The sequence below is a fragment of the Schistocerca americana genome, chromosome X (genome assembly GCF_021461395.2).
Source record: "Schistocerca americana isolate TAMUIC-IGC-003095 chromosome X, iqSchAmer2.1, whole genome shotgun sequence".
Taxonomy (NCBI): domain Eukaryota; kingdom Metazoa; phylum Arthropoda; class Insecta; order Orthoptera; family Acrididae; genus Schistocerca; species Schistocerca americana.
Window position 1 is genome coordinate 531,636,683 of NC_060130.1, and position 20,178 is coordinate 531,656,860.

Consider the following 20,178-nt stretch of genomic DNA (forward strand, 5'->3'; position numbering starts at 1 on the left):
CAAGAATTTTGATGAGAAGTTAATTTAATTGTTTTATATATTATCATTTGAGAGGGTTCTAACATAAACAGGGATCATGACCAGTACAAGCACCAACAACATTAGTGATGCATTAATTTTATAAGTACAATGAACATTTATTTCACAATTTAGCATTTATAATTCACATTATCTGATGTTGAGAGTAATGAATAACTTGAGACATCCTTTGCTACCATGTATATATATAAAGCTCATATTTGATGTGACCTGTTAAAAGAATATGGTTAGTAAATGTTTGTACATAGTAAGTTCCACATAAGCTACTTATCATTCATGTCATTATTTATTCACCTAAGGCTACACTTGATACTCATTATGCCAGCAAACAACTATGCTTTCTTTCAGTGCCTGCAAAATTTTTGAAGCCATTTCAGAATGTAACAGCTATAAAAGGAAATTTTGTAACTATTGACTGCACTGTGGAAGGCGATACACCAATTTCTATAAAGTGGTATCGAGGAGATCTGCAGTTTAGTCCGGTAAATAATTCCAGAATGACTCTCTTAGAAAATGATACAGATAAAGGCATGTTCTCAACTTTGACTTTCAAGAATGTTGACAAAGGTGACACATCATTATTTGTTTGTGTTGCAAACAATAAATATGGCACTGACCGTTCAGAGGTGTGGTTATATGTACAAGAGCCTCCAGAAGCGCCATTACATGTGCATATCAGCAATTACTCAAGTCGTTCAGTGGATCTTATGTGGGAACAACCATACAATGGCAATAGTCCAATCAAGTCCTACATTATTCAGTACAAAAATTCATCAGGTAAGTTGTTTTATTTTTGTAATAAAATAAATAATTTATAACTTACCATAGTGACCGCAAAGTACTGTTGCAAGAGCAGTAAATGTGTTTGTTGACAGTTGCTTGGTACAAGAATGTTGCTCAGGTTGTGGTAGATGGGGACACTTTGAGTGGCTCTATCAATGACCTAATGCCTGCCCATACCTACAATATCAGAGTGCTTGCTGAAAATTCAGTTGGTATGTCTAATTCAAGTGATATACTTACTGTCAGTACTCTGGAGGAGGTTCCAGAGGCACCACCCAGAGACGTTAAGGTGAAAATGAAAGATTCAATGTCTCTTGTTGTCACATGGAAGGTGAGTAAATAATTCATTAACATTTGCTATACTGGCACATATTTTGTGAAAGTATGTAAATAGTGCATGGAATACTGTTGGATAAAGGGAAGAGCAAATGTATAGCATCTTAGTTTTATATTCATTCTTATTTAATCTCATGGTAGTTAAAACTATATTGTACCAGAAATACTTGATCCCCCCAAACAATGAAGTGATAGTGGGCCATTACGAAACTGTAGTACACATATAGCAGTATCACAATGGATCTTCTGAAGCACCATCAGTATGAAAGTTTAATGACTACAAATTACTATAAAATCAGGGGACTGGAAGCTAGAAAAAGTTTGAAAGTTTGTCTTAAAATAGAAGCAAAGGTATCCTTCTTCCTTGTCATTACAGATGAAAACAGAGGAAAATTGATTTCAGGGGATGCAAAAATTAGCCACATAAGGAATAAGTAACTTGAAGTCTCATAAACTGATGTAATTCCTGACTTATTGTTATCTCTATTAGTCAACTGTATACATAAAGTCCTCTATTAGCTTCCCATTTTTCTGAATTTTGATTTGTACTTTTCCCTTGTTACTTCTTGAAGACAAGGGGACAAGACGCTGTTTCCTACCCGCAAATACAAGTTTTATATTTAAAAAACCTTTCCTGGCATCACCATATTACTGTTGCCAATATCTGTTTCCTGCTTTCCAAAAGTTACACAATTCCTCCTGCATACCTTGTGGGACAATCAATTCTGGAAGGGAGGATATTGCAGAGAAATGGCTTAAGTACAGCCATGAGATTGTCTGCAGGAAGGAATCATTCATTCTGGAAAGGAGTGTGCACTGTGTTGAAACTTCTAGCCACATTAAAACTGTGAGGCAGACTGGTACTCAAACTTGGATCTTGCCTTTGATGGGCAGTTCTATTTCCAGTTGAGTATTACTCATACAGCTCACAACCTACCTTCACATCTTTGCTCCTGCCAGTACCTCTCTCATATTTTCCAAACTTCATGATGTTCTGTGTACCTGATAAGGCTAGTAGCACTCCTGAAAGAAAGGATGCTGAGCATAAATGGTTTAGCCATAGCCAAGGAGATTGTTTCCTGAAAAAATCCTTCAATCTGCAGCAGAGTGTGTACTTTTTCGAAATCTTCTTCCCAATTAAAACAATGTGCTAGAATGAGACTCAAACCTGGTTAGTAGCTCTGCAGACTAGATATGTGAACTTCAGTAAATGAATGCTGATGGGATAGATAACTTGAACTAATGGCACTAAGGCCTCATTTACCAATTGGCAATTGAAAGATGTGAGGCAGGTCAAATTCATATATAGGTGATCAGTGACTAAATGATCTCGCTGCTGCAACAGCAGTCGTTTACTACATCTACATATCTACTCTGAGAGCCACTGTGTAGCGGTTCAGTATCCAGACATTTCAGCAGATGTCTGACAAGGATTATAATATGCAGAATTTACCATTATTTTCTCTTATGCACTCAAAAAATAGAATTTCAATCCCATCTTCAATATGTTACCTGTTGCTGCAGCCATGACGTAGGTGATATCAAGAGTACTGTGTGTGAAATGTTTCATGAAGGTGATGATTATGTGATTTTACCAACCATCCATGCACTCCTCCTGATTTGCTACAAGAGAGAACATTCACAATTCAATCAGTGTAATATGATTTCCTTCATGGCTGTGTCCAGTGTTAGTTTACAACATGACAGATAATTTGTTTTGATTTAGTAAAAAGCCAGAACTTACCATCCATCAACCATTCACTGAAGAGATGACTTTAGGCAAGATACACTGTCTACCATATATTTACACATGGAACTGTGACTCTGCAAATCAATCTATGGGATGCCATTGATGCTTTTGTATGATTTTGTTCTTATTAAGCAAGTGATGGTTTAATCCTACAAATCAATGATACTTGAATACACAGGACTAATACCACATAACAATATTTAAAACAGAATATATTTTAACAGGAGTAGTCTGCCTGATATCCTGACTTGAACCCCTAGGAGGCATGTTTCTGGTCACAGTCCCAAGCCAGACTGACACAAGTGTTCAAGGTGAATTATTTTCAGTTTTTATGAAAGTCATACTTTCATTAACATCACTTATAACTGTATGTGCTTAAGGCACTATGTATTGGTGTTATTTGTGCTCTACAAAACCTGTGTGGAAACGATCTTTCATGTGTATTCCTCTTCAGCAAATTTTCATAACATCAGCACACATTTTTTGAGTTTATTTTTCTGGGTATGCAGTTCCTCTCTACAGTACTGAAATTTATTCCAAAAATTACAAATTGATTTAATACTTTATATGCCTTTCTCTTCAATCAATATTTTAATAATTTTAATAAAGTAATTTATAATGCTTCTAGTACACAAGGTTCTCCACTCATATCTCTAACTATCTTATTAGTGTAGCTAGAATACAACTGTGTTTTCCACAATTGTGAATTTTTATATCTACAACAAGTTTTTGATAGTCATCTCATTGGGTGTGTTTAATTTACTGGGCAAAGTGCATTCACTGATAGTGTGAATACAAGGCTTCAGCTTAAATGACAACAATGAAATAGTTTGACATTCAGTAACATTCTTGCATTTCTTACAGTCTTTGGAATCCTTCTATCTATATACTTTCTCCCACTGGCATTAATTTTTCATTTATCTGAGGAGTCTGGAAAAGGAGTACAAATGTTTTGGGGGATAAAATTGTTTTACTTGAACCTGTGTAATCAGCTAAGTGACAGTGCTCTATTGGTGCCAGAGGTTCACATTCTTCTGCAGTGTCAGAAAGGTTCATTTCTGTGAATATTATACTGAAAATCAAATACTAACATTACTTCAGCTTTGGAAATAGATTCCTCCGCTGCAAAAATTTAGTGCATTATATGCAGCACAGGCAAATAGTATGGCAGTGTTTTTCAGTGACCTACATAAAGACTAGATTTAATAAACTGTATTATTTGATTTTGAAATAACTCATGCCTGCTAAACTGTGCACCACATACATAAATTGTAATTATAAATTATAGACAAATACTTTTGCCTTTTTGTCTCAATGATACTATCTTCAGCTTATAACATCCCCTACTCTTACCTATTGCCTGTTTGATTACCTGATTACATTGTTAGTGTTAAAACCAATTCTGTAGACTGTAACAACCTGTTCAGAAATAACTACAGCTCTTCATGATCTCCAATCTAATTTTGCTTGTACTGAAATACTTTTTAACAACATGATTTACTGATAAGCTTACTATGGATGGTAATCCACATTTCACCACCAGTTGTTCTTTAGAATTTAGATGATAAGCGTAATCAGGGCTTATACAGAAGAAGATAGACAGTCATTTTTACCTCATCCCGTTTGGAAATTGAACAAGAAAGGTAATACCTAGCAGTGGTACAAAGTACCCTCTGCCATGCACTATATTGTGGCTTGAAGAGTATGTATGTAAATGTAGATGTAAACATAAGAAGGACATCATCCACCAGCTTAACAGTGCTTTCAGTCTCTCTTTTGTGTTATTGACCACTTAATGTCTCAACTATATAATGCATTGATACCTTTAGTCCTTCTGTTATTTATATTCCATCAAGAATTTTTCACTGCCATATTTATAAACTAGTCTACAACAGTTAAAATCTGCTTTTCATCTACACCTCTTTCACTCACTGCCATTCCCATTTGTTGCTTTTTGTACAGTGATGAAGAAAACATTCACTAGAAACCACAATAAGCAGTTTCTGTCACTTCCTGTGTTGTTGTGAGGCATGAGGCAGTGTTTTGTGCAGCATTTGTAAATATTATTAATTCTACATATTTAAGTGCTGTATAATATTTTAAAGCTATTTGGATGATATTGTTCATTTTTCAACTAGAATGTTTTATGGTGAATAGTATTCTGTATAACTTAAAAACTAGTTACATAGCATATTGACAGTTCTGCACACTTCACTGATCATCCATGATCTTGTACCTTGAAACTGAAGGTCACCTACTACAGAATACATGATATTTGCAAATTAACAGAGTTTTTTAATGTTTTAAGATTTTGCCTGTCTGAAAACTGGAAATTTGTGTTTGCTGCCAGTAGCTTCTGTTTGAAAATTATTTGAATTTGACACTGTGTTCTGGTAATACTTCTTCTTAATTTCATTTCAGTTACTGATTGTTGGTGTGTAGCAGAATAATAATGTAACACACAGACTAAAAAATACAGAATTGGCAAGATTTTCTGGCTTGCATCATTTTTAAATTTGAATAGAATATCTGTTCCTAGGTACATGAGCATAATGTACCTTGGAACAGTTTTTCAAATTTGGAAAAACTTTACTTTTCTGGAGTAGTTTTTGTAATTTCTGAAAAAGACTGCAGTACACATAAAGTGAACACTATCATTTCCAAAATTACAGGGCTAGCTAGAGCAAAAGTCTGAAAATTGTTCCAAGGTATGACACTTTATCATACCATATTGTTTTTAAGAGACAATAAAATTAAGATGTGTTTGTTACAGCCTCCTGATTTGTATCTTCAACATGGTGAAATAATAGGTTATTATGTTGGATACAAAAAATCAAATTCAACGGAAGCATATCACTATAAAACTTACGATATGCCTCCTGACACGCCTTTGCAATATGTTTTGACAAATCTTCAGAAGTATACCCAGTACACGGTGTTAGTTCAGGCTTATAACAAAATTGGCGCTGGTCCACGAAGTCAAGAGGTTATTGCAGCAACAGATGAAGATGGTGAGTCAAAATATTGTCTTTGAACTGACTTACTAACTCAGCATTCAGTATAATATATGTAACTGTTATCAACTCCCTTCATAAAATTTAATGGAAACAAGAGACTCTCCAGTCCAACACACTCATTTTGATAAGCATCTTATTGTTTCATTTTGCAAAGAAATTATGTTGAGAGTAGGCACTTATTTTAAGTAAGAGTGAAAAATAAGTTCAATGACGACTATACAAAGTATATTGACAAAACGAGAGATTATTTTTTTCACAGTCTATCATTTTCATTGTCAGTACATTACACTGAGCAAAAATGTCTGTGATTAAATGAATAAGCTCATAATGACAAAATTTTCTGATGCTGTATGGTATTTTGGAGAGTTTCACTCTCACACATCTTCCACCTAAGTCACCAGAAGATGATGAGACTGACTCATTGAAACATAATGGAATGACAGTGCAGTAACCTAGACGGAAGCCTGAGAACATTTCGTCAGCAGTATATGCCGGGAAAGTCAACATTCACATAGACTCATTATTATTCTTAAAAGTTGGTCAGTGTGCGTGGTACTTTAATATGGGCTCATGTTTATTGTAATTGTGCTCTGTCTGATCATCCTGTCCCTTCTATCTGTGACAAACAGAGGGCACCTTCTAGACAAATCTAAGACAATTATGTACATTTGCCATGTTAGCATCTGCGAAGTGGAGCTATAGAGGGGCGAAGATAGGGACTTGCATCTCCCCCCTGAATCTGGGGTACAAGCAGTCTACTGATTACCAGTAGTGAATTCCTATACACTTCGGGAAATGATTGTTTATGAGACCACCAAACCACAAATTTCAGCAATTCTACAATGATGCAGATGAACAGAAGGGAACTTCTACAGCTATAACTACCACTGTGTAGGCCTCAGGTACGTTTCTGGGATTGCCACATCGTTTAAGGAAACTGCGCCATTGCCTGCAGCGCAACTGCGTTTGAACCAAGGTTCCCAACCATAGAACTTTTTTTCTCGCACATGAACAACTAAAAATCTCGTACTTTGGTTTTCAAACCTCGTACCTTTATCAAGCATTTAAAATGTTATAAGACATTCAATGAGTGTGCATTTACCAGGCATTCGTAGATTTAAAAATTTTGAATTCAACAAATAAAATGTTACAGTGGCCACATTTTATAGAACCAAATTCTGGACACATTACTCGTCGCGGCTGTTTGGGCCATGGGAGAGGGAGGGCGGGAGGAAGGGGTAGTGGCGGTGAGATGAGACGTACTGGAATGCGTGAATGCTTAATATCGATTAACACCTGTGATATAATTTTATTTCACTCTCGGAAGTAACAAGGATTTGCAAAAGCTGGTCGTAGGTTGTGTTCCAAAAATGAACAGCATAGAGACAGAAGTGATGACACTTTCTGCAGGACCTGACCAATTCAGTGGCGTAGCGTGAGGGGAGACTTTGAGACTTAGTCTCCCCTGTATTCCTGCTTAAAAAGGATACAATAGTAATTCATAACAAAAATATAACTACTTTCTACTAAGAGCACTAAATGTGCGAGGACATTAGTTTTGTAGCCCGCGCAGCCGCACCCTGAGTATTGGTGTATCTGCCTGCTTGAGACTCGACTGCTCTCTGTCTCTGCCTCCCTTCCCTTACCTGGCTGTGTAAGTGGTAGTGGTGGACAGGAAATCGCGTATCTGTTAGAAATCACAGTGATTGAGAAGTCACAGATATCACAATAACAACTTTACAAAATCTAACTGCGATTTCAGTCACAGTTAGCAGTCGCAAGTAGCATTTCACATTCAACGCCGTGAGCAATCTGTTGGCCGAATTCCGTACTGCTTTCTGCGATTTCAGTGACAAATCGCGGCTAGAAGTCGCAAGTAGCAACTAAAGAGCGCAGTTAACAGTGCCATCTGTTGGCCAAAGTTCGTACTACGCTCATCTCCGCGACACGCTAGCGAGTCTAACTGCGATTTCCGTGACAAGTCGCAACTTAGGGAGAGAGTCGCAAGTAGCAACTAAAAAGCGCAGTTAGCAGTGCCATCTGTTGAGCAAAGTTGATACTATGCTATTCGCTACCGAGTCAAACTGCGATTTCTGTGACAAATCGCAACTAAGAGTCGCAAGTAGCAACTAAAAAGCGCAGTTAACATTCTTTTCCTAGTGCCATCTGTTGACCGACGTACGTACTTCGTTACGAGAGCCTTGTGCCTCACGAGATCGACGTGCTGTGTGTAACACTGAATATGAAGGGCTTATTTCAATAGTGGTACAAGTCCACTTTCGTTCATTTTGAGATACAGACTCGTAAAGTTAAATGAGTGCTGAAAAATCTGCAGTTGAGATACCAGAAATATTCAAGCATATGGCTTCTTGCTAGAGATGAACCTTTATTTATGTTTGTTTGGATCATTAATTGCAGAAGCATTATAGACAAAAAAGTGGAGGTAATGGACTTGTACCACTATTGAAATAAGCCCTTCATATTATATGACGACATGCACATTCAGCATCAGTTATGGTTGGTCAAACACAGCTGTGACTCTGAATGTATTATACACTCCTGGAAATGGAAAAAAGAACACATTGACACCGGTGTGTCAGACCCACCATACTTGCTCCGGACACTGCGAGAGGGCTGTACAAGCAATGATCACACGCACGGCACAGCGGACACACCAGGAACCGCGGTGTTGGCCGTCGAATGGCGCTAGCTGCGCAGCATTTGTGCACCGCCGCCGTCAGTGTCAGCCAGTTTGCCGTGGCATACGGAGCTCCATCGCAGTCTTTAACACTGGTAGCATGCCGCGACAGCGTGGACGTGAACCGTATGTGCAGTTGACGGACTCTGAGCGAGGGCGTATAGTGGGCATGCGGGAGGCCGGGTGGACGTACCGCCGAATTGCTCAACACGTGGGGCGTGAGGTCTCCACAGTACATCGATGTTGTCGCCAGTGGTCGGCGGAAGGTGCACGTGCCCGTCGACCTGGGACCGGACCGCAGCGACGCACGGATGCACGCCAAGACCGTAGGATCCTACGCAGTGCCGTAGGGGACCGCACCGCCACTTCCCAGCAAATTAGGGACACTGTTGCTCCTGGGGTATCGGCGAGGACCATTCGCAACCGTCTCCATGAAGCTGGGCTACGGTCCCGCACACCGTTAGGCCGTCTTCCGCTCACGCCCCAACATCGTGCAGCCCGCCTCCAGTGGTGTCGCGACAGGCGTGAATGGAGGGACGAATGGAGACGTGTCGTCTTCAGCGATGAGAGTCGCTTCTGCCTTGGTGCCAATGATGGTCGTATGCGTGTTTGGCGCCGTGCAGGTGAGCGCCACAATCAGGACTGCATACGACCGAGGCACACAGGGCCAACACCCGGCATCATGGTGTGGGGAGCGATCTCCTACACTGGCCGTACACCACTGGTGATCGTCGAGGGGACACTGAATAGTGCACGGTACATCCAAACCGTCATCGAACCCATCGTTCTACCATTCCTAGACCGGCAAGGGAACTTGCTGTTCCAACAGGACAATGCACGTCCGCATGTATCCCGTGCCACCCAACGTGCTCTAGAAGGTGTAAGTCAACTACCCTGGCCAGCAAGATCTCCGGATCTGTCCCCCATTGAGCATGTTTGGGACTGGATGAAGCGTCGTCTCACGCGGTCTGCACGTCCAGCACGAACGCTGGTCCAACTGAGGCGCCAGGTGGAAATGGCATGGCAAGCCGTTCCACAGGACTACATCCAGCATCTCTACGATCGTCTCCATGGGAGAATAGCAGCCTGCATTGCTGCGAAAGGTGGATATACACTGTACTAGTGCCGACATTGTGCATGCTCTGTTGCCTGTGTCTATGTGCCTGTGGTTCTGTCAGTGTGATCATGTGATGTATCTGACCCCAGGAATGTGTCAATAAAGTTTCCCCTTCCTGGGACAATGAATTCACGGTGTTCTTATTTCAATTTCCAGGAGTGTATTAATAAGAAGCAACATTGCCTTTTTCTCCTGAAAATATCAAGTAACGTAACAAATGTGTTTGATTCTGCTTCCAATATGACAGTTTTGGTTAATACTCCACATGCCTACAGGACTTTGCAATGTTAACACAGCAGAACTCAGACACCTGTGTAAGTGTAGTGAAATAAAAACAGTATTATTGTGTCATATGAATGCCTCACTTTTGTTCCGACACAGTTCAAGACTCGGGAGAAAAGTTTTACACCTGGTGTTCTACATGGCAACTTCACACACAAGAACTTTTTGCCGACACTACTACCACCTACATAAGTAAGCTTTTCCTGTGTTACTTTCAAGTAATGCACTTAAGCTATTCCTGATTTAACTGGAAGATCTGTACTTCCCCACTTTCATAACAACAGCCTCAAAATGCATATTGTAGACTTCGGGGTATGTTACAGGTCGGGTATATGACGGCTTAACATGTGGAAAATGAGATTTTCATTATTCGCTCACTGTATTTAACATTTATTATTCCTTTAAAATCGCACAACAACTTCAATAAAACACAGTTTAATCACTCATCTTACTTCGCAATAATGTCATTTTTAAACTGCAAATCCTCTAAGAGCTCTCTTGAATCTTCACGAGTCCCTCCCAACAGCCTTGATGTGGATAGATACGTACAGCAACCAGAACTGTGTCTGCAAAATCACAAGAATTATTAAACAATTTTTGCTGTCACTAATTACAAGCAATATAATTGACAGAGTAGATTGCTAATATTTGCTGTAATGAAAGCCACTCAATGGGGTACATTTCACATTTGCAAGAATGATCTCACTTAAGTGATTAAGTCCATCGAAACACTTAGAAACTAACCTCTCGTCTGACGAAAACGCTATAAAGACGCAGTGGCAATTTCTCCAGATCTGCTGACAATGATATTTTGAGTTATCACTTTACTGAGTGACTGAAATGTAGTTCGGGTACCTGAGAACATAACAATATGTTAGAATTCATTTTCTAAACACGAACTATTACGGTACTGTATGGCTACTTACATATTAATTACACTATTAATATTTTCACAGTTGTTTCTTTAATACAAGATTAAAGCCAACGGAAGAACAAACGTAAAACATACTTACCAATGACAGGTTTGTTGAGATGCAATTTTCTGTGTGGACAGATGTAGCTTTTTCATACGGTGGTAAGTCGCAGAAGTCACAGAAATCGCAGAAGTAGCAGAACTCACAGAAATCGCGGAAGTAGCAGAAGTCACAGAAATCGCGGAAGTAGCAGAAGTCGCGGAAATCGCGGAAGTAGCAGAAGTCGCGGAAATCGCGGAAGTAGCAGAAATCGCAGAAATAGCAGTGGCGGAGGGATACGCGACTTAGGTTCCTTAACTGCGACTCTTAACTGCGACAAATCACAGTTAAGAATAACAGATACTGAAAAGTAGCATTCACATAAATCACTGATATCGGAAAATCGCAGTTTAGCCCAACACTAGTAACTGGCTTTCTCGGCTCCCCTCCACTTTCCCTTTTCCACGAAGGCCGGTGCGCTGCACCTGCTAGCAGGTATCGAGTCTAGTCTCTGCCGCTGCTATGCTGGCTTTTAATACGGAAGTGAACAGCGCGGTTTGTGTTCGTTGTCATTCTTGTGTGTTTTTTGTGGATATTTTCGTTGTATCGCCAACATGAGTGAGCCAGCAACTGAACACCTTACAGAATTTTTATTAAAAAGGCCTTTTTCTAGATTAACGTACAAAGAAAAGTTCGAATTGAAGGACAAACGACCTACTCCTACACTCAGTGTAGTTTTAAGTGAAGCCAAACAAAAACGCACTTTTCAGAAAGCTTGGTACGAAAAGTATGCTTTGCTGACTGCGAATGCAGTTAATAACGGATTATATTGTTATATATGTTTTCTGTTCGGTGGTGAAAAGGAATGATGCAATGAGGGCATTTGTACAATAAAGAACTTTGACAGGAAAGCACAAAAGCATCGGATATCAAAACGTCACCTGCAGAACAAAGAATCATTTCAGTTACTGGGCAAAAGCAAAACTGAGCACGCCCTTTCTGAAGCCGCTCGTCTGACAGCAATAAAATACAACAAACAAGTTGCATCCTGCGGGAGAGTACTGGCTCGTCTTATTCAGGCAATTGTATTTCTTTGTAAACAAGAACTAGCCTTTCGCGGTCATCGAGAAGGCGAATCCTCCAGCAACAAAGGTAACTATCTGGCAACTGTTGGATTTACTAGCTCAAGGAGAGCAGTTAATCCGAGACCATCTGTCATCATCTTCAACCTTTAGAGGAACTTCTCCAGATATACAGAATGATGTAATAGAAATGATAACTCTGGTAGTTAATGAGAAGATAAAATCTGAAATTCAGAACTGCAATTTCATTTCGATTCAGGCTGATGAAACATTAGACGTGTCATGCAAGATTCAAATGAGTATAATATTCAGGTACTCTATTGCAGACAAAATTGAGGAAAGATTCGTTGGATTTTACGATGTTTCTGGAGATAAAACTGCTGAAGGTTTGTCAAACATTATTCATGCAGCATTGAAAGAATGAGTGTGGAAGGAAAAGTGGTTAATCAAACATATGATGGCGCTTCAGTAATGGCGGGCAGGGAAAGAGGACTACAACAATTGGTGAAGCAGTTCTGTCCCTATGCGCTGTTTATTCATTGTTACGCACACCAGCTGAATTTGGTACTGTTACACGCCTCCAAAATCATACAAGTACGCATGTTTGTAAGTGATCTCACTGCATTCCATGCGTTTTTCAGCAAATCATCAATCGAACTATATTGCTAACTGGGAAAGGATTTAAACTGCCACATGCAAGCAACACTAGCTGGAACTTTCGTTCCAAGGCAGTTTGAAGAACATCTAGTCATTTCTCAGGGCTATATAGTGTTTTTAATTATATGTTTGATGATACAGACTCTCAGTGGGATCCAGAATGTTTGAGCTGTGCTGTGGGAACGAAACGACGGATGGATGATCCTGCGTTTGTCTACTTGCTTTGCTTCTACCGAGGGTGTTTTGATCATCTCTTTAACGTTCTTCAGTCAAAATCTGTCAGTATAACTGCTTGCCACGACGAAATAAGAACTGTTCTGAGAAACTTATGACAATTAAGAGCGGAAACATTCGTTGATTAATGCATTAAATGCAGCTTGTGTTCGAATGGCAACTTATCATTCTGTGACAGTCAAAAGACATCTCTCAGGGCACTAACTTACGAGATACTGGATTTGCAAATTGTTCAGATGGAAAGAAGACTTAAAGACTTTCCCCAAATTCAGTTTGTTGAACTTTTGAACGAAAACTGTTTCCTGAACTATCAAAAATAATTCCCAAAGTTGAAACTGCTTCAATTGTTAGCACAGTACCCTTTTTTCAAATAAGAACAACTTGAAAATGAACTGTGTAACATAAACGCTGATGAGGAAAAACACTTATCTCCAAGAATCCTCTTGAAGTACATTGTCAACAATGATTTGGACTCCGTTTATGAAGAAACAACGAAGTTCCTGCGTTTGGTTTTGACCCTATCCGCAACTACAGCAAGCAGTGAACGAAGCATGAGTGCTCTTAAACGAGTGAAGAATTATTTAAGGAATTCAATGTCCAACATCCGGCTGTCGTGTTTGAACACGTTAGCAATAGAAGAGACACTACTTGGAGAGCTATCCAGTGATCAGATCTTTGTACACCGAGTTATATACTTATTCGTGGAAAGAAAAGACAGGCGCATTGCACTTGTGTACAAGAAAATGTAAGTGCTTCTTCTCTTGCTGCTGGAATTCTACAGATTTGTCATCGTTTCTTGAACAAGTTAGTTATTATTATTATTATTATCAGTGGAGGTGGTAGTGGTAGTGGTAGCTGTTGTTGTTTTATTTGATGCATTTTGTTTCATTTGTTCAAATTATTGTTTATTGTAGTATTTTGTCCCCCTATAATATCTGCAGAGTCTCCGCAACGTTTACAACCACGCTACGCCACTGCTGACCATCATTTCGCAGGACAATGCTCAAGCACGTACAGTGCAAGTTGTTACTGATTTCTTTGACTGCTGGGTCTGCTAAGTGCTATACCACCTACTGCACTTCCCTGACGTAAGCCCTCGTGAGTTCTACTCGATTTCTAAACTGAAGGAAACACTTCGCTACATTCGCTTCAGAACTGCTACAAATTTGTCGGGCAGTAGCCCGCGCCGCTCGTACTGTCAACACAACTGGCACTGCTAAGAGTATCCTACGACTTCCACATCGCTGGCAACGGGTTATACACAATGCTGGTGACTACTTTGAAGACCAGTAAAACTTTGAAACACGTATCTATTTTGTACAAGCTGTAAATAAATAGTTGCCACTATTAAAGTTCCAGCCCTCGTACCATGTTGCCGTACAATTTTTCCCTAGTCATGCGGTTATACATGTCTTTGTCGGTTCAAAATTGACGCAATTTCCAGTACGCGTTGGTCCTTTTTACGCTCTCTGCAGCAAGAAGTGTCCCTTTCACACATCCCACAGTTAGCCGGTTTCCTATGTCTATTTTTATCAAGTTAACCTTACTGAAAACTCGCTCGCAGTCAGCATTTGTATGAGGTAGAGACAGTGTAGTTAGAGCAAAAAGAACCAACTCAGAAAAATGTTCAGTTTTCAGTAAAAGATCCTAAAACTTTTCTGGCTCACTAATTTACTTCAGTCCTTCAGGATATCGAGCTTGTGCGTTCGGCAGCCGTCTCCATTGATCGTCTATTATTTGTTTCTTTGCGTGATCATCTGGTGTAATTATAAGCGGAACCACTTCAATAAGAGACATTAGTGTTGGGAAACGGCTCCTAAAATTGTGAGAGATTGCTAATTCTTGTTTGAAAATATGGTTCAAATGGCTCTGAGCACTATGGGACTCAACTGCTGAGGTCATAAGTCCTCTAGAACTTAGAACTACTTAAACCTAACTAACCTAAGGACATCACACACATCCATGCCCGAGGCAGGATTCGAACTTGCGACCGTAGCGCTCGCGCGGTTCCAGACTGTAGCGCCAGAACCGCTCGGCCACCAGCGGCCGGCTTCTTGTTTGAAAACTTGAAACTTGGACAAGACAGGGTCCTCCATGTTGTATCGTTTTTCTTTTCTTTTCTTTTTTTTTTTTTTTTTAATTTCTGTGGCAGCAACTTTGTGGAAATTTCTGCAACATGAAAATAATTGTTCAATATCTGCAGGATGTATGACCACATCCGTATGTTTTAAGAGCTCCTGAACTTTTACGCCAAGACAGAGTTCAGTGTCATGGAGATGATGTCGCTGACTTTCGGGGTCTATTTCACCTAGATTAGGCCCCGTGACGTATTCGCGTTGCAAATAACGCAATAGAATTTTCTGTTAAGTTCACGTATTTTCTCATGTAAATTGTGAATAAAGACTTTCTAGCTTTGAAATTCCAGACTGAATTTATTAAATAATGGGAGCGACCATGCAAGTAAAATAAAATAAAGTTTGTTTACTGCGCTTCTGAGTTTTTCAGAATTAAATACTGCTCGATTCGCACCTCGGCTTTGGCTTTATGTGCACAATTTGTTGTGAAATTGATAAAAAATAGATGTAGGGCTTCCGATTGCTCTAATATTCTTTCTGCCACTGCTGCCAATGAAAGCCATCTTGTCTGAGATGGCTTAAGAATTTTGTGTGGCTGCACTTCAACCAATGACTGGAAGTTACGAAAGTCAAACTGGCGTTTATCACGGTGTTTAAAAAAGTTCTAAATATCACGAGCTAGTTGCTCTACACTTTCAGGTAACTGTTTACATGCTTCGCTAGCACGAAAATGGGCTGAGTGACAAATACATGTCACTATTGTGATACCTTTAAAATCACGTCGTAATCTAGTTTTTACGGAGTAGTTTTCACCCATCATGACGTTACACCCCCCTGAGCCAAAGCCTATAAACGTTTTTTAGTGGGACATTATAGTTGGTGAATGAATCGATAAGAGATCTGTATAAAATCACGGCACTGGCTGTGGGAATATCATCAGCATCGGTTCTTTCCTTAAAAATTTTGTGCAACTCCCAAAATGTGCTACATATTTTTTGAGCTTCTGATCAAAATAGCGTACCACAAGGCAAGCAGTTTGGCCGTAATGTCGGTTGTCTCGACCGTCATGACAGAAGTTTTTTTTTTTTTTTGTAGTTTTTGGGCTAATTCTGCTATATGACCTTCTGCAAGAACGTTCTTTACCACTGCTGTTACTGTAGTTCCTTTGAGCTCTATTTCCTTAATTAATTTAGAATCCAGCGCAACTTCTTTTAATACAGGTATCAAAAGGTCAGCAACCGAAAATGCAATGTTATACTCTGCAAAAAAAAAGCAACAAGTTTAATTTCTGCACGTGCTTTTTCTTTATTTTGTGGAATTGCAGTTTTTTGGAATCCAAGCGATGTTAATGTTTGCGTTTTTACTCTAGAACCTGGTTTGTTATTTATATGTTTTGGGTAGTGGCGTGAGTCTTCAAATTAGATATTTCAGCTTTCGTCGATGTTCCCAGGAAAAATGCACACTAGGCTTTAGTTGAATCATTGGTGTCTGACAAAAGCCAGTCCTTAAATGCCGGATCCTTTAACCAATGATGTCTAAAATTTTGTGAGCGATGCTGCAATAATGTGTTACCTTCCTTTTTTTGTCCAGCCACCAACAATCACTGTCTTCCTCACAATTACTCATAATTATAGGTAAATAGGTAGCACGAACAACTACACAAAAGACACAATACTAGATGTATGGAACAAAGAAAAGTAGGTACCACAAATGGCGAGGCGGGCTGTTGTCAGTGCCGGAAACACACCTTCGCTGAACTATTGATGCACTGTGAGCTCAGAGCGCCGTAACGATCGCCTGATTTCGTTAAAGAGCGTTGCATATGTGTTCATGTTCAAATGTGTGGCTACTTCGTTATGAAATACCTACTGAAGTAATACCACACCACGCGTTGTTCGAGTGCATGTGTCGGCAGCGTTACGATTTAAGTTCGGTAATTGTCGGTAAACGTCGGAGGAAGGGGCCTTCTATTCTCGACTGAGTACTACTTTCCCTTTTGCGATAGCCACAGACGATAAATACGAAGAACTGAGTTTGTTCCTCACGGATTCCCAGCTAACTATCCACAGGGTAGATTGCTTTTTCTTTTCAATGACATGATTATTTAGGGATAGCTTAGGCTAGACTTCAAGTATACGATTCCAATTTTTGTGTGACTGAAGGCCAGTGAAACGAAAATTAGTATCAATGAGAAAAAAATTATTTTGTTTCCATTGGACTTTCGTGAGCTCATTGTCACGCACTTTAGTGTGCAAAATTCGAAACTTAGTTAAAATGAATTCCAGAGATAGGCTTTCTCAACTACTTATTTTTTTATGAGTTGCAAATAAATAAACATTAATTGATGTCATTATTACAGTAAAACATTTAATTTGTTTAGTAATAGGAAAGTCACAGGCATGTTGTGTTTATCGGAATTTTAGAACTTTAAATTGTAACTGAAAAGTACAAAAATCTACCAACAGAAGCACTAATTTTAGACAATATTGCGCCCTATTGAGAAAATGAACGAGTCTAATGTATTATTATGGAGAATAGATCTACTATTCTCCTTGAGTATTACATTTAACAGTTTTTGAATTGTTGTGTAACAATCTGTTGCGCATGTGCCATTTCCATGAAAATTAGAAGTGTAACTTATAATACGCATGGCCATGGGCCACTATTCCTTGTAAAGTTTTTCTAGTTTCCTGGGTTCAAATGGTTCAAATGGCTCTGAGCACTATGGGATTCAACTGCTGAGGTCATTAGTCCCCTAGAACTTAGAACAAGTTAAACCTAACTAACCTAAGGACATCACACACATCCATGCCCAAGGCAGGAAGTTTCCTGGGATGAGGGGGAAGTGAGCCAAGGAGGAACGGAAGCAAAAGCCAGAATGTAACAGCGGAATGGCTTCTTTGCACTATTGCCAATGGGTACGCCGTCCTCGCTTATTGTGGTGCAAGCAGCATGAAAGTAAACACATTTGCTGAAAGAGCGTATTTGTGAAAGTTTATATTAAGTTACAGTACTTTTTTATATCAATGAAGATTAAATATAGACGAAAGTAAATCATAATGTGTGACAGTTATTCAATGAGTGAGACATAATTACATAGAAAACCGTGTAAAAATTTATTTTAATACTCAAAACGGATATAATCACTAACAAGTCAGTCGCAGACATTACATTCTTCTGGACTCTAGGTTCCAGTGTCATCATCATCATCATCACTATCACTATCATCATCATTAACACTGTCGCGTCCACTGCACACGGAGCTTCTGTTCATTGTAGTGCCACACATTCCAAATCGCATTCGTTGGTAGCAGTGCGCAAAACTACGCAACGTTCCAGACTCTGCCGACGAGCTTCGAGGAACACTGAGGGAGCTAAGGGAACTAGGAAAACTTTAAAAGATACATTAAAATGAAAAAAATGCGCGAAAATACCCAATGCGTCTACTTTTCATATAGCACACCCAATGTAGCCAAAGTGTAAAGACCCTTTTACGCTATAAATGTTGCCCACAATAAAAAAATCATGTTATAAAATTTCCTACGTTAGAATCTCGTACATAACTTTATGAGCCTCACCGTCTCCTCGTACCTTGTATAGCAGACAACAAATCTCGTATTTGTACGAGGAAACTCATACGTTTAGCAACCCTGATTTGGACTGTCGTAAACACACATATGAAATTTTGCAGAACAGTGCTGTAAGAAAGACCCATTCTTTTATCTGTCAATTCCCCATATCCACTGTTGTTGTTTACAGGCAGAATGCGTGGAGGTAATTGTTTTGCAGGGCAAATTGTTGGAATGGGCCCTGAAGAATGTGGCCATATTATACAGTAGGGACATATGTTTCAGCCCCAGCAAGACCTTTGTGCAAAATAGTCAATCGGGTGAAAAATAACAGTCCTACGCGGTTTCTGAAAAATTAGTACTGGTACACTCGTTTTTATAAACGTTGTAGTCCATAGCGTGCATGGCATTGTCAGTTTTGTTTGAAAGCTTCAATTTTTCTAGATTTTCAGAAATATGTTAAGTTTCAAACATGCTTTTAATTGTTTAATACCATTTTCTAAACATTTTCGCTTTTTTCAGGGGCAATATTCTCAACTGCCCGAATCAAAAGCCATGCTTCGTTACTGCCCTACGACTGTCGTTGTGTTGAATGAGATTAACTGATGCTATATTGTTCATCTTTGACACACTGTGTACTGTTTATTCACAAGGTCGTGAAACTTCGGCTGCCTAGTTCTGGATCAGCTGAAGTCGCTAAAAGTAAATCGATTTCAGGTCACTAAAGTGTTGTTTCTGGCCACTGCCAACAATGGCGACTTAAAAACACAGTACAAAAATTAAGTGAAAGAACTATATACAGGGCGAAGCGAAATTCGTGCACTCGGGCCTAGCAGATTGACTCCTCACATGCCAGCGACAAAAAAATATCTCTCAGCCGGCAGAAAAAGGACGTTAGAGTGGCAATCTGACGACACTGTAACCACGTGTAGGGTAAGACCCTACATCTACATCTACATTGATACTCCGCAAGCCACCCAACGGTGTGTCAACGCAAACCAGTCGTGCTGTACAGTTAGTGCAGTGGATACAATTTTGGGTTAGCATGCAGGAGGTTGAATGTTCGATCGTCGGTTGGGGCGCATTTTTTTTTTTTTTTCTAATTTCATTCTGTAATATACACCGTTTCTTAGGTCAGATGTATCCTAAATTTACAACATCGTGTAACGGTGAAAATAACAAATACGTGGTTAGACAAATAAGAAATAGACAGTTTAAACAAATGACATGTCATAGGACAGGACAACTACAAAAACAATATCTCTTTCGAGGCGCTAAAGATGATAACACAGTACAATAACACAACATCTACTTGTCACTGATATTGCATGTAATATGAGCGCTCAGATGTCGCACGTTAGCAACCTGTGACAATAATAATGTCCATATTAATGAACGCATGACCTTCACAACAGAATACGTTGTCCTCAGAATAACAGATGCTCAAAGCGACCTCCCTGCACGTCCAAACATTGCGCAACCCGCTGGATCGTACAGCTCTGGACCCTTCGCAGCAAAGCTGTGTGCACAGTAACAAGAGCAGCATGAACACGCGCTAGCAATTCTTCCACATTCGTCAGCGGAGT

At 39.6% G+C, this 20,178-nt stretch overlaps 1 protein-coding gene across 1 annotated transcript; it reads left to right on the plus strand.

The window, feature by feature from the left end:
• The first annotated feature begins 536 nt into the window (after window positions 1–536).
• LOC124556123 (Down syndrome cell adhesion molecule-like protein 1 homolog) lies at window positions 537–18,862 on the plus strand. The gene is made up of 4 exons (XM_047130142.1): window positions 537–816; window positions 915–1,153; window positions 5,682–5,919; window positions 18,783–18,862. Exons 1-4 carry the CDS (start codon window positions 537–539, stop codon window positions 18,860–18,862), a joined length of 837 nt encoding a protein of 278 aa, XP_046986098.1.
• The last annotated feature ends 1,316 nt before the right edge of the window (window positions 18,863–20,178 follow it).

What these genes read in the sequence shown, in the direction of transcription:
- LOC124556123 (XM_047130142.1), top strand. Translation starts at nt 537, where the DNA reads ATGACTCTCTTAGAAAATGATACAGATAAAGGCATGTTCTCAACTTTG. An exon ending in TCAGTACAAAAATTCATCAG is followed by an intron (nt 817 to 914) that starts GTAAGTTGTTTT and finishes GTTTGTTGACAG; the next exon opens with TTGCTTGGTACAAGAATGTT. An exon ending in TGCAGCAACAGATGAAGATG is followed by an intron (nt 5,920 to 18,782) that starts GTGAGTCAAAAT and finishes TGTTGTTTACAG; the next exon opens with GCAGAATGCGTGGAGGTAAT.